At 48.7% G+C, this 22,147-nt stretch overlaps 3 protein-coding genes across 3 annotated transcripts; all 3 read left to right on the top strand.

The window, feature by feature from the left end:
- Positions 1–17,646: 17,646 nt before the first annotated feature.
- On the top strand, positions 17,647–18,628 carry N7473_011221 (uncharacterized protein; the record flags this gene model as incomplete). Its single annotated transcript, XM_057157160.1, has 2 exons — positions 17,647–17,893; positions 17,949–18,628. The coding sequence occupies 2 exons, from the start codon at positions 17,647–17,649 to the stop codon at positions 18,626–18,628; spliced, it is 927 nt and encodes a 308-aa protein (XP_057003010.1).
- A 1,075-nt stretch (positions 18,629–19,703) lies between these two features.
- N7473_011220 (uncharacterized protein) lies at positions 19,704–20,324 on the top strand (the record flags this gene model as incomplete). The annotated part of the gene is made up of 1 exon (XM_057157159.1): positions 19,704–20,324. The coding sequence occupies one exon, from the start codon at positions 19,704–19,706 to the stop codon at positions 20,322–20,324; it is 621 nt and encodes a 206-aa protein (XP_057003009.1).
- Positions 20,325–20,539: 215 nt separating this feature from the next.
- On the top strand, positions 20,540–20,968 carry N7473_011219 (uncharacterized protein; the record flags this gene model as incomplete). The annotated part of the gene is made up of 1 exon (XM_057157158.1): positions 20,540–20,968. One exon carries the CDS (start codon positions 20,540–20,542, stop codon positions 20,966–20,968), a length of 429 nt encoding a protein of 142 aa, XP_057003008.1.
- Positions 20,969–22,147: the final 1,179 nt, after the last annotated feature.

Here is a 22,147-nt window from a genome sequence, read left to right as displayed (position 1 = left end):
AGAACAAGCCGAAACGCTCAGATCACAGCTTATGGGACGAAACCCAGACGAAACTCTGTCGAACCCATACCAGGACCCCTACGAATCATCAGGAAAGGGTCAGGACATCAAGCTTAAAAATATTCCTACGTTCACTCTTAACTCTTCACTACAACAACGACAAGAATGGCTCCTAGACCTCCAACAGCAATTCGAAGGAGATCTAAGGCGCTATCACGACGGTCGGACCCAAATCCTTGGAGCATTGAGCTATATGGATACAACCTGTCGGCAGAGATGGTACCGACACATTGACGAAAAGGCACCGATTACCGACCGAAACCTCAAAGAAGACTGGCCCTACTTTAAGGACTGGACCCTAACCCTTATTAAGAACGCAGCCAGTCTCCAGTCTGAAGTGATGGGCCAGCTCGAAAGGGCCCGCCAGCTGAAAGATGAGGACCCACGAGAGTTCCACGCCCGTCTAGATACCCTAGAACGCCACTTCCTAAGGGTAGCCGAGAAAGAGAGAGCCCTTTCCTTCTTCGCGAAACTTCTGTACGACCTCCAGAACGACATCCGCCGCCATATCATAAAACTCCCGGAGACCCGCGAGGAGATGATTGATATCGCGTACCACTTCTGGGACTTACAGCGATTGGAAACGAATCGAAAGCGAAAGCATACAGAGACCACAGATGAACCCTCACGAAAGAGGAATTCAACTAAGAGAACCCAAGACAACAAAAAATCCCGAAAGCCCTGGACCGATAAGAATACGCCTACGAAAGACCGCCTAAACCCTATCGGAGACAACGGGAAACGCAACCGATGCTTTAACTGCGGGAGCGAAAAGCATTACTCCAACAAATGCCCCGATCCGCCAAAGGATAAACCCACTGCCGCTATACAATCTGCCCTACAGGGAAACGACAGCGAGACAGATTAAATCCCACGGATCTGTCTCTCCCTACAGTGGGAACCCGAACTCGGTTCCATGTCCCAGTCACCGTCACCGCCCGAAACAATCTCGAAACCTATGCCGACCTTGACAGTTGTGCTGAGGTCGACCTTATAAGCTTCGAATTTGCCAAAAAGTATAAGCTTAACCAAGCGAAACTCACTGCACCCCTTATCGACGCTATCAACAAACGAGCAACCCCTACCTACGGAGTGTGGAACGTCCCCCTAAAGGCTACCGATTCCAGGGGTACAACCCGTCGATTCACTCGCCCATGTGTAGCAATCGACCGAGACCCCCGGCTAGAAGGAAGCCCTATACTCCTCTCTATGACTACGATTCACGACCTAGATATCCATATCGCGGGACGAAGCGGCCTCTGGTGGTTTGGAACGTCATCTATCGAAATTCTTCCACCCACACGCTTTGCCAAGAAAGCCCGAAACCACGCGCACGTCTTCGCCGTGGTCAAACTGCCTGAAGAAGTGTGGCTTCCAATCGACCGCGATGCCGACGAAACCGCACCGGAACCCTACCGATTACCCCCCGAACTATCAAAGTTTAACGAGTCCTTCTCATCCCAAAACTCGAACACCCTACCTTCATCGAATGAATACGACCACGCCATTGACCTCGTACCCGGAGCGAAGGTCCCGTATGGGCCTATCTACCCTCTGTCGCAAAAGGAGCTCGCTGAACTACGCAAATACATCGACGAGAATCTTAAGAACGGCCGAATCCGCGAATCCAAAAGTCCAGCCGGAGCCCCTATTTTATTCGTACCAAAAACCGACGGAGGCCTCCGCCTCTGTGTCGACTACCGAGGACTCAACAAGGTTTCGGTGAAGAATCGCTACCCTTTACCCCTCATTTCGGAGATCTTAGACCGACTCGCCGGTTCAAAGGTCTTCAGCAAGATCGATATCCAAGACGCCTACTACCGAATTCGCATTAAGGAAGGCGACGAATGGAAAACAGCCTTCCGCACTCGTTACGGGCACTATGAATACACAGTCATGCCCTTCGGCCTTACAAACGCGCCTGCAACCTTCCAGAACTACATCCATGTTGCGCTTCACGATATTCTCGATACCTTTGCGGTAGCTTATCTTGACGATATCCTGATCTTTTCGGCAGACCGGGATTCACACACAAGCCACCTTCATCAGGTGCTTGAACGGCTACAGAAAGCGGGCCTGTACGCTAAGCCTAGTAAGTGCGCATTCTACCAAGACCAGGTTGAATTCCTAGGTTTCGTTATATCCCCTACGGGCGTTTCGATGGACCCTCGCCGGGTTAGCGACATCGCTTCGTGGGAGATTCCCAAAACATACAGGGACATCCAGGTGTTCCTAGGATTTTGTAATTTCTACCGCAGGTTCATCAAGAATTACTCTCATATTGCACTGCCTCTCACGGCCCTACTGAAAGGCAGTAAAAATGGGCGAAAGCCAGGTCAGGTTAACCTGACTCTTGGCGAAAAGGTAGCGTTTCGCCGCCTAATCGCCGCCTTTCAGTCTGCGCCTCTTCTTCGACACTTTGATCCATCAAAGCCTATTCGGTTGGAGACCGATGCGTCCGATGGCGCTATGGCAGGGATCCTCTCTCAGCCTGACGAGAGCGGGATATGGCATCCAGTAGCGTTCTGGTCGCGGAAGTTCAGTGGGGCGGAGACCCTCTATGGAACACCGGATCAGGAGCTATTTGCTATCGTATATTCGTTCAAACATTGGCGGCACTACCTCGAGGGGAGTGTACACCCAATTGAAGTGTTCTCAGACCATTCGAACCTCCAAGCTTTCATGAAGCAACCAAAGCTTAATGGTAGGCAAGCGCGGTGGTGCTTGGCCCTTACACCATTTGATTTTGTGATAAAACATCGCGCTGGGAAGAATAATCCCGCGGATGGACCCTCTCGGCGTTGGCTCCCGAGTGATCATGAGGTTGACCTGATTTCGCCGTTAAGCCGCCGAATGGCTAGCGAATCGCAGACGACTGATCACCGTTCTGTTATGGTCCAGTCGCTGACTGTGAGTGCGCTCACCTCGAATATCCCACACTTCGAAGAGAACGAAGATAGGGATGAATCGATTGGTGCAATCGATTGGGGGGAGCTCGGGCGTGCGCGCCGTCTCCCTGACGCACGAGTGAAGCCAGCTTGTGCCTCCGAGCAGGCATACCTTGCCGAGGCAGGTACAGACCTTAAGGAGCTTGTTGGGCAACTTCAAGGCGAAGACCCAGAGACTCAGCGCCGAAAGACCGCCGTACAGTCGTCGACTCCGGGGTTTAAGGGCTGGAGTATTGGACCCGAGGGTCTTGTGCGGTTCAAAGAACGCATTTATATCCCCGCGGGGAGTAACTTGAGAAACACACTGATAAGCATACATCATGATGACCCCCTTGCTGGCCACTTTGGTCATACGAGAACCCTTGAGCTGATAAAAAGGAAATATCATTGGCCGAATATCCACATAGACGTCGCCGAATACGTCCGGGCTTGTCAGACCTGCCAGGGTGTCACGGCAAGGAGACACAAGCCGTATGGGAAGCTGCAGCCGCTCCCGATTCCTTCAAGGCCTTTCTCAGAAATTTCAATGGACTTTGTGACGGGCTTACCGCCAACAACCCACGAAGGGAAGCCAGTCGATGCGATCCTGGTTATTGTTGATAGGTTCACGAAATGGTCACTATTCCTCGCCGTTTCCACGACGATTACCGCGGCAGAACTTGCTGAGATCTTCCACAATCATGTTGAGCTGCGCTTTGGACCACCTGAAGGCATTGTTTCAGACCGGGGGTCCCTGTTCACTAGCAAGTTCTGGTCAAATCTGTGCTACCTTACCCGAGTACGCCTGAGGCTTTCAACAGCGTTTCACCCCCAAACCGATGGTCAAACAGAGCGCATAAACCAAACGCTCGAACACTACCTTCGATGTTTCGTAGCCGACAACCAAGTGATATGGCCGAACCTCCTTAGATCCGCTGAGTTTGCATGTAATAACGCAACGAACGCAACAACTGGTGTCTCTCCATTCCAAGCACTGATGGGCTACTCACCAGATTTCCGTCAACGTTTCGAGGGCGAAACTTCTCACGGAGAGGTCCCAGCGGCATCCGCACGAATTAAGAAACTCGAAGCGCTCCGTCAAAAGCTGCAGGAACACTGGCGAAAGGCAAGCGAAACCATGACGAAACACTACAATAAGGATCATATTCCTATGCAATTCAAGAAGGGAGATCTTGTCGGATTGTCAACAAGGAACCTGAGGTTGAAAGGAAGCAGGAAACTAGCCCCCCGCTTTATTGGGCCCTTCCGAATCTTACAGACTATTGGAGAACAAGCTTACCGCCTAAGCTTACCTCAGCAGTACGACCGAATCCACAACGTCTTCCACGTATCCTTGCTCGAGCCATGGCGGAATCTCCACGGAAAGGATGACGAACCCTTACCGATGCCCGAACTCGAGGAGGAGGATGAGTACGAAGTAGAAGAAGTGCTTGACGAGAAGCTGATCGAAGGAGAAACCCACTTCCTCGTCAAATGGAAAGGCTGGCCCTCGGAATATAACCAATGGGTCCACTACGAAGATATGGAAAACGCTACGGAAGCAATACAATCTTACTCGAAACGAAAAGGAGTGAAGAATTCCCTAGTTGCTAAGAAGAAGCAACGAAAACACACCGAATCCCTGGCGAAAGCCGGCAAAACACGCAGACAGAGGAAGCCTTAAGGGCAACCTCCAACTAGATCATCAGCAAGGAGATCTGCACAAAAGATCCCCGCCGGAAAAGTGACGAACAGCCACCGAAACCACAACGAAAGTACCCAGCTCCACCAAGCAAAGGGAAGGGAAAAGACAACCCCTAAATTTCCTCCAGGGGCAGAGGAAAATCGATCATGGTCCGCTCCTCCAACTCATCTCCGCCAATAGAAACATTACTATCATTGTCCGAATCCCGGTCATCCTGGGCCTCGCGAACCACCTGCGAAACACCGTCGAAAAAGGCCCGTTTTCCCAGAGTCCAAGTGATGTATCCCTCGTCCCCGGGAAGTAAGCGAAGGAGTCGCTTGGAGAACCGCGCGGCCTTCTCCTCCTTGGTATCGAGAGGACTGGGAGCAGGAACGGAGGGAAGTTCAGAGCGGCGGGCCACGAGGAACGCGTTGTAGTCGGCATGGTTTTGCTGTCGAAATTGTGGTTAGAACATACCGAAACCCACGATCTATGAACATACCTTGACATGTGCCTTGTTCCCGGTCAACCGATGCTCCTTACGGTGAGCCTGTTCCGAAACGTCGAAGCAATGCGCCAGTTCCTTCATGAATTCGGCAACCTTTCGACGGACTTCCGAGGGATATGGCCACTCCACAAACTGTTCCGGATCGGCCGGGTCAACCGTCCAGAACACTCGCCGAGCCCACGCGAACACGAGATTCAGGTCCTGGCAATCTCCCAGCATCGCAGTCGCGGCCTACAGAGTCATTAGCTTTTGTCTCCAAAGAACTTGGCGAAACCCACAGGAATACATGTCGAAGCACGGCCGGAACACTGCTTGCACGAAACCGAAGCCTTGGCATCGCGAACACACTCCACAGCGAAAGGCAGGCCCAGGGTCACGTCCCACTCAGCGATCGTCGTACGCAGACAGTGCATACACCAGAGGATTATCATGAAAACAGGGTTATCCAGGAGAGGACGAGCAGTAGTGCGGGTTCCAGGAGGCATCGTGAGGTTTTCGGTAGCGAATAGATGGTGAAACGATGGTGAAAGGGTGCGTCTTGATGAGGGTGTAGGAAAGGAGATGGAAGAGGATGAAGAAGGAAGAAGAAAAGGAGAGGGTGATGTTGGCGATGTCAACAAAGAAACGCGTCTCCTTTGTTTGCCCCTCCACCAGGCAACCCCCCAGTGTTGACCTTCCCTTTTCAGCCTACACGCTCCTTCCTTATTTGACTGCTACTCCTTATGATTGTTTACGCGTCTGTTTACCTCGCTTGAGGGCAAGCGATCCTTGGAGGGAGGATAATTGTTATGATATATCCTGGCATGAGGTTATTCCCAACTGTTGGTGCCTCAGGCTTCCCGGGCCTGATAAGCCGGCAGGCCTTCCCCATGTGTTGGTGCATCAGGCTTCCCGGACCTGATAAGCCGTCAGGCTTTCTGTGGAGGTTCGCTGGGGCTTCGGCTTCAGTACGTGTACGAACTCCTGCAGGGAACACCCTTGACAGAGGTTACACAAGCCTCGTGTTTCACCCCGCTCCCATTTCCCTACCAAGGATACATCTCCTTCCTGTTTGAGTGATGAGACTGTATATAAATTGACCCATGTTGAAGAAGTTTTGCGATCCTCAAGAAACAGTTCTTGACCTTTCTACACTATTGACTTGGCTCCATTTCTCCTACCTGATTGACAGGCCTCTATCCTGACTTATAGAGTATATCCTTACAGCTTTGCCCAATAGCCCCTAGCAAAATTATAAAACACCCAGGCCGCCAGGACTATTTCAGTATCTAACTCCCACCTAGCATCCGCGAAATCCTTTGGTAACCAACCCCTCGGCACCAAATCAGTATCTAGAAAGGGAATATCCATCTCATCAGAGTCATCACCATTATCCATCCAAGTCATCCTACATAGGCTCCAAAAGATCGTCAGCAGATCAGATGAAAAGCAACCAGACCCCTCAGTAAGCAATCCACCCTTGCATAGCCTAGTAGGCAGGAAGCAGGTAAAGCAGCAGGTATTATCTGCTGGGTCTAGCCGAACCCGTAGCTTATTCGCCATTTCCCTTATCCTATTAGCCCGATGAGCCGTACAGGTAGTAAGGGAGTGGGCTGAGGCCTGCTGCCTATCTACCCCAACAGAATCTATAAGATAGATAAGTAAGTATATATAATCATATAGGTTTATAGGGTTATCGGGTATAGGGATATAGGGATATAGGGTAAAGGGTATAGGGCTATAGCTCACCATTCCATCTAATAAAACAGGTCAAACAACGCTCATTCGTCCAATACCTCACTGCCCGCTCAAAGAAATCAAGACTCTCTGAAATCTGCCTGTCCTTCTGCCGTACTCCCATACTCACCGCCAGGGTGGTCTCTAGGCGGTCTGCGCATAGATCATGTCGGATTTACGGGGTCAGCATAAATCCTTCGGCGTGCACAAGCAAGCGAGTGTGCACGATTGGTCAAATCAGTATACGATTGGCGAAGAATCGTATACTGATTTGACCAATCGTGCACACTCGCTTGCTTGTGCACGCCGAAGGATTTATGCTGACCCCGTAAATCCGACAGTTATGAGCCCGATCGCTGCAGCCTGTTGCTAAAGCTTTCGGATTCACTCTTCTCTGATCTTTCGACTACTTTCGCCTTATCTATCTCTTACTTTCGTCTCACCTGTCTATCACTTTCGCTTTATAAGTGATGGATTCGACCAATATTCAAGCCACCTGGCTTAACTACCCTTTGAAGTGCCACGCGCACTGGATCCCTTGGTATACTGCTGTGCAAGACTATGCACTATCGAATGGTGTGTGGAAATACACCAATCCTGACGAACAGCCTGCTACACCTCCGCAGGAGCCGATAAAGCCACAGATATCTGATGTGGTTAAACGACCATCGAATACGTTCACTTCAGACGAACAACCTACGCGCCTGATTGATCTTACACCTGATCAGCTATCAATCTACAAGATTCTGCTAAGCGAGTATGAGTCGTCGAAATCAGACTACCTTCGCTATATGCGCGCAATCGAATTGCTAAAGCAAGGCATTCGCTCATCACTTACGCCTGAGGGAAGGCAAATCGTCAACGGCCTATCCCCACGTGAAGCCATCATAAAGCTTCGTGCTACGTTCGCTCTATCAAGCCAATCGAAGAACCGCCAAATCCTACGCGATTGGGATGCATTGAAGCGCCAAACGCCGCCTACCAAGCCTTCCAACCTAGCCACATGGTGCCAGAAATGGGTGATTTGCCAAGCCGACGGCGAACAGGCCAATATTGCCCAGTTCCAAGATCCCTTATCACCAATTTATGACTTCCTAGAGGCTATTCAACCTTGCGATCAAAGCTTCTACACGTTCTGGCATAACACTATCCTTCAGGGGATAAAGCAGCCTACTTTGACAGAGCTAGTCAATCAATTTATCGACCAATATCGATCAGCCCCGCCGTCTACTAGCGGAAGCAAACGGCAGATTGCTCACACGACCTATCAGGGCCGAAATCCTGATGACGACGATGATAGTAACGAAAAGCCACCGAAACCACGCCGAAAGGGCACCTGCCCTTGCCAGGGTCCACCTAATGACGGCAACCACGATTTCAACAGATGCCCATACATCAATCCACGCGCTAGGCCTAAGGGCTGGCAGCCAGACGAAGAAATTCAACAGACCTTCCAAAGGATTTGCGAATCATCACCTGCATTTAAGACTGCGTACGACCTTGCGGTCAAAAGACACCAAAAGCCAGCTAAATCGGGCAACCAGAAGCATACACACAAGCGCGAGCTAGAGCAAGCTCCACCAGATGAAGAAACGACGACTAGGGATGCTTTCTCTGCCTATATCCCGAAACAGCAAGCTGAAGACCTCTTCCGAGCCGATGATGGGAAAGCCATAAGCACGATTTGGATCCCAGCTAAGAAAAATGACACCTGGTGCTATGATACTGGAGCATCTATCCATGTCACGAACAACAGAGATCTACTATCAAACTATAGGCCAGTCGTTTCCTCCGTCATGGTAGGAAATACTGAGACCACTATCCTCGGATATGGAGAGCTTATCTTGAAGCCAACACAATCTCTTGATGGAACCAGTTTTCCCTTGAAGCACGTCGCATATTGCCCTGGATTCCATATCAACCTAATCTCTGCAGAAAGAGCTGCAAGCGCTGGAATCTATCTGAATAGCAAAGACTACACGCTAGAGGAGAAGGATGGCACGCCAATATGCCGATTGAATGCGAAATCAGGCATTTATTTGATCAAATGGGACGAAATGTCTACTACCGGACACTCTGCCAATCACGTTTCCCTTCCTTCACCTATCTCTCAGCTATCTCTCACTTCCGATTCACTTGATGATGATATTGCTAGCCAATTCGACAAGATTGCCCTATCTTCACACACGAAGAAGCCGCTGGATGGAACCATCGACCAATGGCACCGACGATTAGGCCATATCAGCCACGACGTTATAGCACGACTACCAGAGCACTCATCAAATATCACTGTCAAAGATATATCCTCGCCTATCAGCCATTGCGAAGCATGCAAACTGGCTAATTCACCACGTCAAATCTCTCGATTACCGATGCGATATAATCGACCGTTCGAATCGCTGCACTAGGACCTTATTCACTTCGAGCAATCGCTCACGAAAACTTCCTACCTATCACATTCGGTCGATCCAGTGACTAAATATCAGCTAGCGCAAGACCTTCCTTCGAAAACCGATTCAACACAATCGCTGTCTGACCAAATCGACTTCGTACGAAACCAATTCAACCTAAGCGTCCTTACAGTGCATTCAGATGACGAAAAGACACTATCCGACTTCTTCAACCAGCAAGCAACCGCTCGCGGAATCAAGCTAGAGACTACTCCGCCCTATCAGCCTGACCAAAATGGCTACGCCGAACGATATGGTGCATTGATATCAAAGATGGCTAGGCAGATGACGATTGATGCAAATCTACCAAGCTATCTATGGCCTGAAGCAGCTAAGACAGCTGTTTATATTCAAAATCGCATACCACACCGATCAATCAACTGGCAATCGCCACATGAAGCACTCGCAGCCTATCTAGGCGATAATGCACCACATTAGCTACAAGCCAAACCTGACCTTTCGAATATACGAATCTTCGGATGCAAAGCGTACGTGCGCATCAACAAGCTTCCTAGACTAGCTAAGCTAGCGCCACGCGCGGCTATCGGCTACCTAGTAGGCTATGAAGCACACAATATTTGGCGAATTTGGATACCCTCTAATCGCCGAGTGATTCGTGCACGGGACGTGCAATTCAACGAAGACGAATTCTACGATTCCTTATTGCCTAATCAGAAGATTCGCATCTATGAAGATAGCAATCTATCGCAGCCGATTACCACTCTTGATGATGAAGAAACGCTCAAGATCCTTGACGATATCGATATACCAATTGCCTCCCAACAGACGATGCAGTATGATCTAGGGGGTGGAAGCCCTAGTACAACGGCTAATTTAGATCCTGCTGCACCCTCTCAGCCTTCCGAAACTTCATTTTCGCCTCACTTTCAGCTCACTTCTGATCCTGACGATCATGACGAAATCCTTGGAGACCAACCGCCTACCCCTCCACTGGATCCAAAAGCAGACGAATTTGACCAATCTGACCAATCAGACCCTTCTGATACTGAAGATACTGGCCAATCTAGCCAGATGCAGCCTTTCGTGCTTATTGATAACACCAATTTCGACCCTTCCGGTTACGAACCACTGATATCGACTAAACGCCCACGTTCTGATTCAGATGCTAGCCAAGACCATGGTGAAGCTAAGCGCCCTCATATCAACCTCACAGCGTTTATGCAGGCCTTCCTGCTAGACCAAAGCATACAAAAGCAGCCAAAAATTCTGATATCCTCCATTCCACCTGCACCATCCGGCTACAATCAGCTAACTAGCCACCCTTTTGAGAGCCAATTTCGTCAAGCTATGCAGATTGAATTCAACAAGCTTATAGATATGCGTGCATTTGAACCAATAAGCGCACATCTAGTCACCCACGCACATCAGACGAATTGCAAAGGAATTGACCAATCAGACTGCCCCCGCCACCAGTTTATTCCAATGCGATGGGTATTCGCTTATAAATCAGACGAATCAGGCTATCTCACACGCTTCAAAGCCCGTTTATGTGTGCGTGGAGACACACAAGTTCCTGACGACCAAGACGCTCGCACTAGCACACTCGCGGCTAGAACGTTTCGCACGCTTATCGCGATTATCACACGATTTGACCTTGAGACCTTTCAGATGGATGCTGTCAACGCCTTCCTAAACAGCTCGCTAAAGGAAGAAGTTTACTGCCGATATCCCCCAGGATTAGGCAGGAAATCGATGGTTTTACGCTTGCATAAAGCAGTATATGGCCTACGAATCGCTGGTAAGCGATGGGAAGATGATATTAAAGAGATGCTGCTCTCACTTGGATTCAAACCTTGCCCTGATGACCCTGCCCTTTATACCGATAATCGTATGATTATTATGGTATTCGTCGACGATTTCCTTGCTGCCTATCACAAAAGTGAGAGTTCGCACGCTCAGCAAATCAAAAGACTACTCTCAGAACGATTCGAAATGAAGGATTGCGGCGAACTGACACAGTTTATTGGTATTCGAATCGTACGTGATCGATCAAAACGAAAGACCTGGCTAAATCAAGCAGCCTACATTGAAAAGATAACTGCTAGATTCAACCTGCTAAACAGCCAGAAAGCCCCGATACTACCACTTCCAGCCACACAAAAGCTTGATCCAATTCTGACAGAACCAATTGACCCGAAAATCGTCAAGCTATATCAACAAAAGTGTGGATCTACCCTTTTCCCTGCTGTTTGGACCCGACCAGATACTGCATTCGCCAACCAATTGCTAGCTAAATCGCTTACTCGCTGCAATAAGAAGCATTTAGCAGCTGTCGACTATCTGATATTATATCTCTATGCGACGAGATACCTTTCGCTCTGCTTTGACAGCGAAATGAGAGCTTCTATCTTCACTGCCGCCTCAGATGCAAGCTTTGCTGACAATCCTGACCGAAAGAGCTCTGAAGGATTTATCTTCTGCTTATTTGGTGGCCCAATTGAATGGAAATCGCGCAAGCAGAAGACTATCACCACATCGACCACAGAAGCCGAATTGCTAGCTATTAGCCACGCGGCTAAGCAGCTATACTGGATCAAACGCCTCTTTTCCTTCATCCAATTCGAAACTGACCAATTGGATATAATCGAATGCGATAATCAGCAGACAGTTGATTTGCTCACGCGCGAGAAATCAACATTTCAGACCAAACTTCGTCATGTTGATATCCACCAGCTTTGGATTCGCCAGGAAGTCCAAGCTAGACGATTGCGAATTGAATAGGTCAAATCGGCCGAAATGATAGCCGACGGCCTCACGAAGCGCTTATCTGCAGAAAAACATGCTGCCTTTGTTCAACAGCTAGGCATAGAGATCTTACCTGCAGAGAAATCCCCTTCCTTCTGATATCTCTCATTCAGCTCTCACTTTGACCTCACATTGAGAGCTAAGGGGGTGTGTCGACATAAGTGGGTGCATAAGCCCATGAGAGCTATCGAACTTGACAGAATGCGACGGAACGTCCACGTGACGACGATCTTCAACGATTGACATCAACAGATTGCACACATAACGAAAGAGCTTCAACACTCTATTTCTTCTGATTTCTATGAGATTCTAGTCTGACGTATTGCCTTGATTTCATGAAGTTATAAATATTGCCTGTTTTCCATAGCTAGTTGAATCAAGTTTAATGATTGTGATAAAGTTGGAGCATTCTTCTATCATAAGTTAACTTCCGATTCTGAGCCGAATCGTACGACCTGACCTGACCTATACGATTCTTCGCCAATCGTATACTGATTTGACCAATCGTGCACACTCGCTTGCTTATGCACGCCGAAGGATTTATGCTGACCCCGTAAATCCGACAGATCACATTAGTTCCACGTAGGGTCACATAACTCTAGGGCCTCACTATCATAGACCCGGGATATCACCCGCCGGCGGCAGAGCTGATCAAGCAGATACTGGCTGAAGTGTAGCTGCTCTAGGGGCACCTCTTTCTGCACAATTAGTAGCTGTAGCTGCCCGGGCTGCACTAGGCAGTACGACCAAGCTAGACAATCAGGGGATCTACCAGCCCGCCCTGATTCCTGCATAAAATTAGTCATCTCATAGGCCCCAGGCATAAAATGGATGACCAAGTCAACATCAGGGAAATCGTAACCAGCACCAATCCCACTAGTAGCCACTAGTAGTAGGGTATCACCCCTAAAACGCGCTAGCTAAGTAAGCTTATCATCATCAGCCAGGCTAGCATGAAATCTAGCCGCAGAAGGGTCTAAGGCCTTAATAGACCTAGCACTCACCCGCCCCGCGGGTCCAAGATCAGGAACCTCCACCCGCACCTCAGAGGGTCAGGGTCCAACCTCACCGACCCTGACCCTGACCCTAACCCTCTAAGGGTCCCTTAAGGGTCACCCGCATCGACCCTCATCGACCCTCAAATGCATAATTTCTCCGCACCTTTCCTATTTCGGATATATAAATTTGCTGATTCAGCTTCTTAAAATACTGTTATTTACAGCTGTTCTAGTATACCTCTAAATTCTTCTTGTCTTTTACTATAAAGGCTTTCGAAATATAAAGAAATTGAATTGTAAGTCAATACTTCGTACATCGTCACCTTAGGTTTCTTAGTATCGACTAGAAATATCTTGTAAAAGGTTAGTTTTAATAGATATTGTGGAATACTCGTAGTGTAGTTGTCAAAATATATTTCTGAAGCAGACTAATAGTGGTGCACTTGTGCGATGAGAAATACATCTTTTTATTTTTAATGCTAAACAAGCATTAAATATAAAGTTATCTTAGGCAATTAACTAAGTAGAGTCTTGTTTTATTTTCTGCTAATTTAGCTTATCTCTAATTACTCTAGATCTTGTACGAAAGAAGGTTGAAAATTAGATTGTTGGACTTCAACGTTTTCTATTAGAAAAAAAAGACAACATAACTTGAGGGTCGATAAGGGTGACGGGTGACCCTTACCGACCCTCAGGGTGACCCTCATCGACCCTCGGGGCGACCCTCTTTACCCGCATATACCCTCTATACTAGCTAATCGGACAAGATAACCTTAGCATGAGTAGGTAAGAAGATGATCTATTAACTTCGCGTCCTCTCGCGACTAGGGTAAACTGATTTCCCCCGTACGATAGCTTTTTTTCATTTACTTTTCGTAAGTCCTCTTCCTTAGCGACTATACAAACTACCTATAAAGCATATCTTAACTCTCGGATAGATATCCCTCCTTAATAGCCGAGGGGGTTGGACTAGAAGATCTCTTATACCTTGTCCCGGACGACACTGTTTTCTCAAGTTCATTCCTATCTAGTCAACCTTTATTTAATACAACACTTAACAATTCCTCTGTTCCTCGACCGCTAGTACCCCAGGCACCAGAAAACCTTCGGCGGATTAAACCTGACCGGATTAACGAATATCTATCGTACGAAGCGAATATAAGTAAGGAATTCGTGGAGTGGTAGCTTTAAACTGACTATAGGAGGAAAAGGCGAATTAATTAGGATAGAAGGCATTATGCAACCTGCTAGGAAGGCTTCGATCAAGTGGCTAATACGAAAGATGGAAAGCCAGGCGTGATGTGCAAACGATACCGTACAGTTCTTGAACATCCAGCGTCAGCTCATTCTGGTACCTTATCGATAAACAAACACCTTAAAGGGCCACAATGCTAGCGAGGAACAGGCAAGCTAAGCATCCAAAAACTACTCGTACAAGCTGTATATACAACTAAGATCATTTCTCTACTTAGAACCAACTAATAGATAATCTACTAGGGTCAGAGGGCGCCTGCCCAAGTATTCACGCAGAGTACTTGGGAACAGAAGCTTCTGAATCTAGTCACAGTATCGTATTTACCTTTCCTATTCCTCGAGCATCAAGAGTTCTATAATCTTATCTTATACGCACGACTAGCCCCCACGACACCGACTATTCCCTCTAGGAAGGTAATCCGTACGAGGCTTCGTGAATTTGTCACCGAAAACCAAACAACTACTTTCCGAAGCCTACCACTAGACGCAAAGCTATCCCTAGCACTTGACTGCTAGACGTCGCTATTCTAGCAAGCATTTATAGCGATAACAGCATATTTCCTTGATCGGGACTAGGACTACCGCGAAGTCCTTCTTGGGTTTAAGCCGCTTTCCGGTATATATTCAGGGGTCAACCTTAGTGAGATTATCGTACGGACTCTACAACAGCATCGAATCCTCGATCGAGTGCTTACGATTACGACAGACAATACGTCTAATAATACTACGCTTATAGCTATCGTTAACGATACAATACAGGCTCTGAAGCTCAACAATAAGTCTGTAATCATCCAAGTCCCTTGTATTGCACATATAATTCAACTTAGTCTGAATGATCTGCTTGGGAAGATAAAGGCTTCACCAAAGAACGACACTGCGGAGCTCGAGTAGAAAGAGGATCGCGTACGAGCCCTACGTGCTCGACAGCAGAAGCGAGAGATTGCCGACACACTAAATAAGGTTAGTTCTCTTACTTTCTAATTATACGATGATTATACTTATACCTATATTTTTAAGGTTCGTAGTCTTGCTGTGTACATTAACGCAAGCCCTCAACGCCGCGACGCTTTCTACAATCTTCAACCCGACGAGCTAAAGCTCGTGCCTATCCAGGACGTACGAACGCGATGGAATTTAACGTATCTTATGCTTCGCCGGGCTAAGAGACTCCAAGCGACGTTTGATATATTCTGCTCGTAGTACGATCAGCCTCATTTTGCACTAAACACCGAGGAGTAGCGACAAATCGATTATCTACTGTTTATCCTATAGCCCTTCTTCAAATACACAACCGTCGTTTGTACGACTAAAGATATAAGTATTCACTTAGTCTTTAGTTTCTACAATAAGCTTTTTGATCATCTTAAAAATTCAATCCGTCAACTCCGACGAAAGAAGGTGCCTTGGAAGCAGTTAATGCTTTCCTCGCTCAAGGCTGCGCAAGAGAAGCTATCAAAGTACTACGCTATGACAGATAGGATAGAAGGCGACCTCTACGCAATTGGTACGATCCTAGCGCCAGCAAACAAGCTCCAGTTCTTCTCAACTAAGGACTAGCAGTCCGATGATCCAGAGAAGGACTATAAAAGGATCTATCATAGCAGTCTTAAGTCTCTCTTTACCTCGTACAAGGAGAAACGTCCGGAAGAAAGGCTACGATCGGACGCAATATTGTCAATAACGACAATGACAGACGCTGATCTACTATTTGAAAACTCGTATACGTCACTGCCTCTGCAACAGAACGAGCTTACGAGGTACCTTGAAAGTCGTACGTACTCTCTTCTCTTCTTACTACATAACACTAACTCTTTCTTTTAGCGACCGTACGAGGCTCCCCTCGGGTCTTTTGGAAAGACTATAAACACGAGTTTCCTGTACTTGCAAGCCTTGCCCGGGATATTATATCGATCCTAGCAACTGGGGCAGGAGTGGAGCGTCTCTTTAACTCTGCTCGGGATATCTGCTATTATCGACGAGGGTCTTTAAAGCCAAAGACTATCCGGGATATTATGCTTTGGATGTGTACGACAAGATTTGACCTCTAAGAGCAGAAACGGCTTATGCTACAGGAGTATCTCTTACACCAAGAGATCGCAGCTATGACAGAGGCTAATGAAACACGGGACGAATCCTTTGATCCGATCAGTGATACCGAGGAAGAGACAGAGGATATAGTATATAAGGCGGAGGGTATACAGCCCCCAAACGCACAGTCCCTTCCACGGTCTCGTACGACAACACTTGACCTTGAAGATAGAGAGGCTATGGATCATGATGAGCATGATGACGACGACGACGACCTAAACCTTCCTTTGCCTGACACCCAGCAGCGTGTATCTAGTAGAAAGCGTAAGCGCTCGAAGCTACTTGAGGGCTATGTACTTGGATCTTAATAATTACTACACTGTTTGATTCTATATATACTATGTTGTTATTCGTACGATAAAGAATATAATTTCTTATGATTTCACCTTTTGATCCTTAATTCTTTACTCTTCTGCTGTATTGAAAGTTACAAATGAATACGTGGAAATCCTCTCTAAATCTACATAATTTATGCATTATAAGTAAGTCACGTTTTCTACCTGTTTGTCTTGTTTAGGGACCCTGAGGTTCACCCGCGGGTGACCCTCTTGAGGGTCGGACCTCTAGGTGAACGACCCTCAGGGTCGATAACTCAGTCGCTTACCCACCCGCGGGGCGGGTCGGGTGGAGGGTCCGGAGGGTCACCCGCGGGTGAGGGCCAGGTCTAGGTATTCCTATGGCGAGGTCTACACGGTCCGTTAACCGCACCATCGTGTACCAGACAGTTGGTCTAATACGGTGGAGAATTAAGCAGTGTGAGTGTTCTGGCTAGAAACAATCTGCAGAATGATGACTCCCGTCGTCAAATTAGTCTGGGTGTTAACGTTGACGGCCGTCGCTGGAAGTTGGGTCATAACAGCTCCGTGGTTATTTGGCTCCAGCTGGTGCAGCGGCCTATTGCTTGATGGCCTAGATGGCCGCAAAGCTAGTGACGGCCGGATACGTCACTGCGCTGTAGAGTCAGATGGCAAAGTACGAGGTTAGGCGGTTCCAAGGTTACGTCCACTGGCGCTATTGGCTGGAACAAATTCCGCGTGCCGTTTTGTACACTAGTATATACATCACCAGTTTCTCGATCTCCGGACTCCTTTCCCAACTCTGACTTATCAAGCACCACTGCACCGCTTCAGATAGGATCAACTTTCTGTTGAATTGTGCCTCAAAACTTCAATATTATCACCTCGCATCGACAACGATGGAAGAAGATCAGAGGCTTAGCGAGAAAATTATTCAGACAGCTGACGCGCTGAAGGATTGGGATGGCGTGAAAGATCTGGTGGATGAAACGACGAGCCTTGTGAATAAATACAGGGAGGTCATCGATGGCGTCAGCAGCATATTCACCGTCATCGGCGCTGTCTGGGACATCTATTCGAGCATGGAGAAAGCTAAAGAGGATGCAGCACGACAACAGGACATGGTCAAGCAGATCATCCATGCCGGTACGTACCGGCTGCAAGTCGCTAACGACCAGCACTCACTTATACAGCGTACTAGTCGAAATGATAATTACAAGCGCGAAGACCGAGATAATTCACAACATGGACGAGATAGAAACCCGGACAGCCGTTGCGGCGGCAGAGACCGTTCTGGAGGGCTTCAGCCATGACTTTTTGCCCTACGTCAAGATAAACGCACTCACGGACAAGGACATGGACAAACTTGACAGCCTCATCAAAGAGGCGCGCGATGCCATAGTGTTGCTGAAAAACCTCATTCCAGTCCGCGCTAATGGCGGCGACGGCGCCGCCCTCCTGAAACTCTATCGCGATATGCTGGCCGTCGTGCAGTGCAAGCTCACGATGGACAGGCTGCGACACGGCCTGACACATAACGTCGTCACGGAGGCCAAGTTCGAGGTGAATCGCCTCCTCTACATCCTTCCTGTTGTCAACGAAGGCCTCTGGCTCGTGAGCGACCGCTGCTTTTCGCAGGGTATTGTCTATTTCCATGTCGGTGGCGGTGGTCGGCCTGAGCTCACAAAATATTCGTACATGTATATGGGCAAGACCCAGCCGGTGCACGGTCCTAACATGGCGCCAGTCTCCCAGGCCTTCATCGCGGCCCGCAAGGCTGCCCGTGACCATGCAATCCCGGAGGAGGTCCTCGATTGGGAAAGACAGTCGGTTGACATAATGGGAAAGTTAATGGAGCTTGAGAAAACGGTGCCTGCATAAAATGGCGAGTGTCTGGTGGGAACTTGGTGTCAGGCGAGGTGTGTGCTGCTTTCAAATGGCGGCATCTTAGCTATTGTTGTAATGCAAAAGGAAGCTTGATTCTTCTCATTTCAGATGGATACAGAGAGGCCATATGTACACCATGAAGTCCAAGTTGATTTCCAATCAACTTGGAACTTCGTATAGATAGTGCAGGAATTATTTCCGATGTTGCGGCTTCATTCCTGAGCAGCTACAGCCTCATATCACAACAGCTATCGCTCGCTCCATCAGTCGTGCAGTACGCAAGGAAGTCGCAAGAGGAAGTTCGAAAACTCTACATCAGAGCATGCTTGCGTAAAGTATTCGAGAGGTAGTTGAACAGCATTACACTACCGTGTAGATACGAGCGGCTCTTGGATATTCGCCGTTGTCAGTAGCGATATCCGGGGAAATTTGAGTGGAGGAGCGAAGGAGGGTGTGACAAGGAAAACCACACCACTGTATGTTTTTACATTACAATCGATGGATGTATGGATGGATGGATGGATGGATGGATATTTCTATACGCCGACCCCTCGCAAAGCGTTGTGCAGCCTATACTCTAGTACATGAACAGATCAGCCCTTATTCGAATTACTTGTCCCCTGATTGGCCGGCCTGCCTGCCTCGTGCGTGCTCCCGACCCCCTGAGGTGCGTGCCCGTGAGGAACGTATATCCTCGATTCATCTCATATCATACATAATTGCTTCTTTTCACGGCCCGTATAGGAATAGTGGCGGCGCGGTGAAGAACGACGCGTCCGTGACCGTGTCTGCGATTGCGGTCGCGTCCGCTCCGCCTCTTGTATTTCTCTTGTTATAGCACCGGACCGGTGCCCTGAGTTGCCTTCCTGATTCCGTTCGCACGAGGGCGCAGATAGTTCAGTATCTCGAGATGGATCTCTTTATATACAACGCCACATACCAGATATGGATCTGCATCCACTGTTGTTACGCCGTCACGCCCCGCCAATTCAATACTCATCTCCGTAGCCATCACCGACACCATCCAGCAGCTAGAACCGCAGAACTTCGTCAGGCTGCCCTGGCCGAGATGTTGAAACAGCCCTGGATAGAGCCGACGCGGGAGCCGTGCAAATTCCCCCCACCGGACTCTGCGCCTATTCCAGGTCTTCCCGTCTACCCTGGCTTACGCTGCCCGTGCTGCTCCTATGTGTCGCGATCGTTAGCGACACTGCGCAAGCATCTGGAACGCATACATCCGGAGACCCGACGACCGCGTGGCCGTGCTTTCAAAGCCAAGCCTGATATCGCTGCCACTGCAGAACTAGTGAGCTGTCAGCGATTATTTATATGTGGTCCAGACAGCAGCTTTTTCAGTGTGATCCCACCGTCTCCGATCAGGCAACAACGGCTAGCTGGTACAATGTCTGAGGCCGAGTTCATTCAGGCCCAGGTGAACCGGGATATCGAGGAACGGTTGGCGGATGAGGCAGAACAAGTGCAACAGATCACCAGCCAGAAGCATGCTACTGAAGTATCGCCATGGTTAGACCTCACACAGTGGCCGAAATACCTTCGAAGTCATAGCTTTTCGGAAGTAGCAAGTCTAGGCATGCTTCCTGACCCTTCCCGAGAGCCACTACTTACCGCGTTCGCGCAGAGTGTGGAGCGATTGGTCAAGCGTGCATATCACACAATCCAGGACCGGTGAATCAATGAGTTTGACCAAATCCGAATCAACAGCTTTGTCTCCCTCCGCGTATTTGGGAACGGCCGATCCTAGTGGATCTAAAACCATCCACATACACCCGGTACCAGCAGGTATGGCAGCGACTGATCTGTTTCGCCTACCGCAGTAGTCCGCCAGACCAAGAGATCATCCTGCGCCACCAGTTGACGACCACTCAATTTGCCAAGTTAGACTAGATGGAGGATCTTGGATCGCATCTAATGGCAGAGCCATCCCCAGCAGTCCAGGATCATCTAGATAATGCCTATCTCGCACTCTCGATTGCTTTGCTCGACCACCCGCTCAAGCAAGACCTGTTTGAGAGTACTGTTATTGGCTTCCTTGCTGTTCTTAGGGTAGATGTCGAACGTCAGACGTTTCGGGAACCGTGCGACTATACCAGCAATCTATCGGCCGTTATAAAGATAGCCCAGATGCTAGTAGTGGAGCAGGCGGTCCAGATGGCCGATGATGGTCTTGTCACACACCCAGCAGATGCGCTAGACGATATGCGCGAGCGGTTCCTCTTGTATAGAGTTCGGGCAACCTTTAGCTGGATCAGCCGTCTACGTACGTACGGTAAAAAGGTCCAGAATAATACGACTAGCCTGGGTTGTATCTATTAGAGTGATAACGAGCAGACCTTAAGCTATAAGGGGCTACGCCTAACCATGACGGATTTTCAGCGCTTTGCCCGGACTCAGGTGATATTAGCTCAATCTGATCTAGAGCAACTTTTCTTGCTTCATGAAGACGAGGAGAGAGATTCCTTACGGGCACACACCTCAGGGGGACGGGAGCACGCACGAGGCAGGCAGGCCGGCCAATCAGGGGACGAGTAATTCGAATGAGGGCTGATCTGATTATGTACTAGGGTATAGGGTAGAAGCCGCCCGCCAACCTGCCCCCGGCCCTGCCCGCCAACCTGCCCCCGGCCCTGCCTGCCAACCTGCCTGCCAACCTGCCTGCCAACCTGCCTGCCAACCTGCCTGCCAACCTGCCTGCCAACCTGCCCCCGGCCCTGCCCCCGGCCCTGCCCGCCAACCTGCCCCCGGCCCTGATTTATCGGATTCTGATATTGATTCCGACGATGACGCTACCCCTGACCTGCCTCAGGCCACCTTCGAAAACGCCTATGTGGACCAGGGGGTTAGCTTAGTCTTGAAGCTAGCCCTTTCCCTTGTGCAGTATCAGATGATAGACCAAAGTGTTATGCCGCTATATGCCTTCCTTGCCTGCTTTAGCCGAAACTACGCAAACGCCTAGAAGAGATTAGCCATGCTTACTCGGCAATCATCAAGTGCTACCAATTCATTATCCTCTATTAGCTGCATACTGAGCCCTTTGTTGATCCGAAGCCTAACGAATCTATGGCTGATTTTATCCGAAATTGGATACGGCAGTACTTCACTACCCAATCGGAGTCTCCTTTAGGCTATGTGCTTGTGCTTAGGGGCCTAGCCTTTACTGTCATAAAGTCGTCAACCTCCCTTGGAAGGATCTATATCCTAGCACCCCATACCCTACGATACGCCCAAATCACTATTTCACAGCAAGACCTTAGAGTTTTTCTCACTAAGGCTATCTCCAATCTAGCCCTAGAGCTATCGAATGATCTTTTCCTAGATTTCGCCAATTTTCAACAGGTTAGTCTTACCCGATATATATATATCTCTCTATCCTACTGATATACTAACCTGAATATATATAGGTCTTGCCTACCCTGGATCTTCAGAAGGCTGCTCGCTGTGAGGATATAGGCAATATGACGAATCAATGGTCATGCCTATCCGCTTATCTAAACA

This window comes from Penicillium subrubescens (assembly GCF_028828155.1).
Source record: "Penicillium subrubescens strain IBT 31985 chromosome Unknown utg000010l_segment0_segment0, whole genome shotgun sequence".
Classification (NCBI taxonomy): Eukaryota; Fungi; Ascomycota; class Eurotiomycetes; order Eurotiales; family Aspergillaceae; genus Penicillium; species Penicillium subrubescens.
This window is presented reverse-complemented; position numbering and strand designations above follow the sequence as displayed.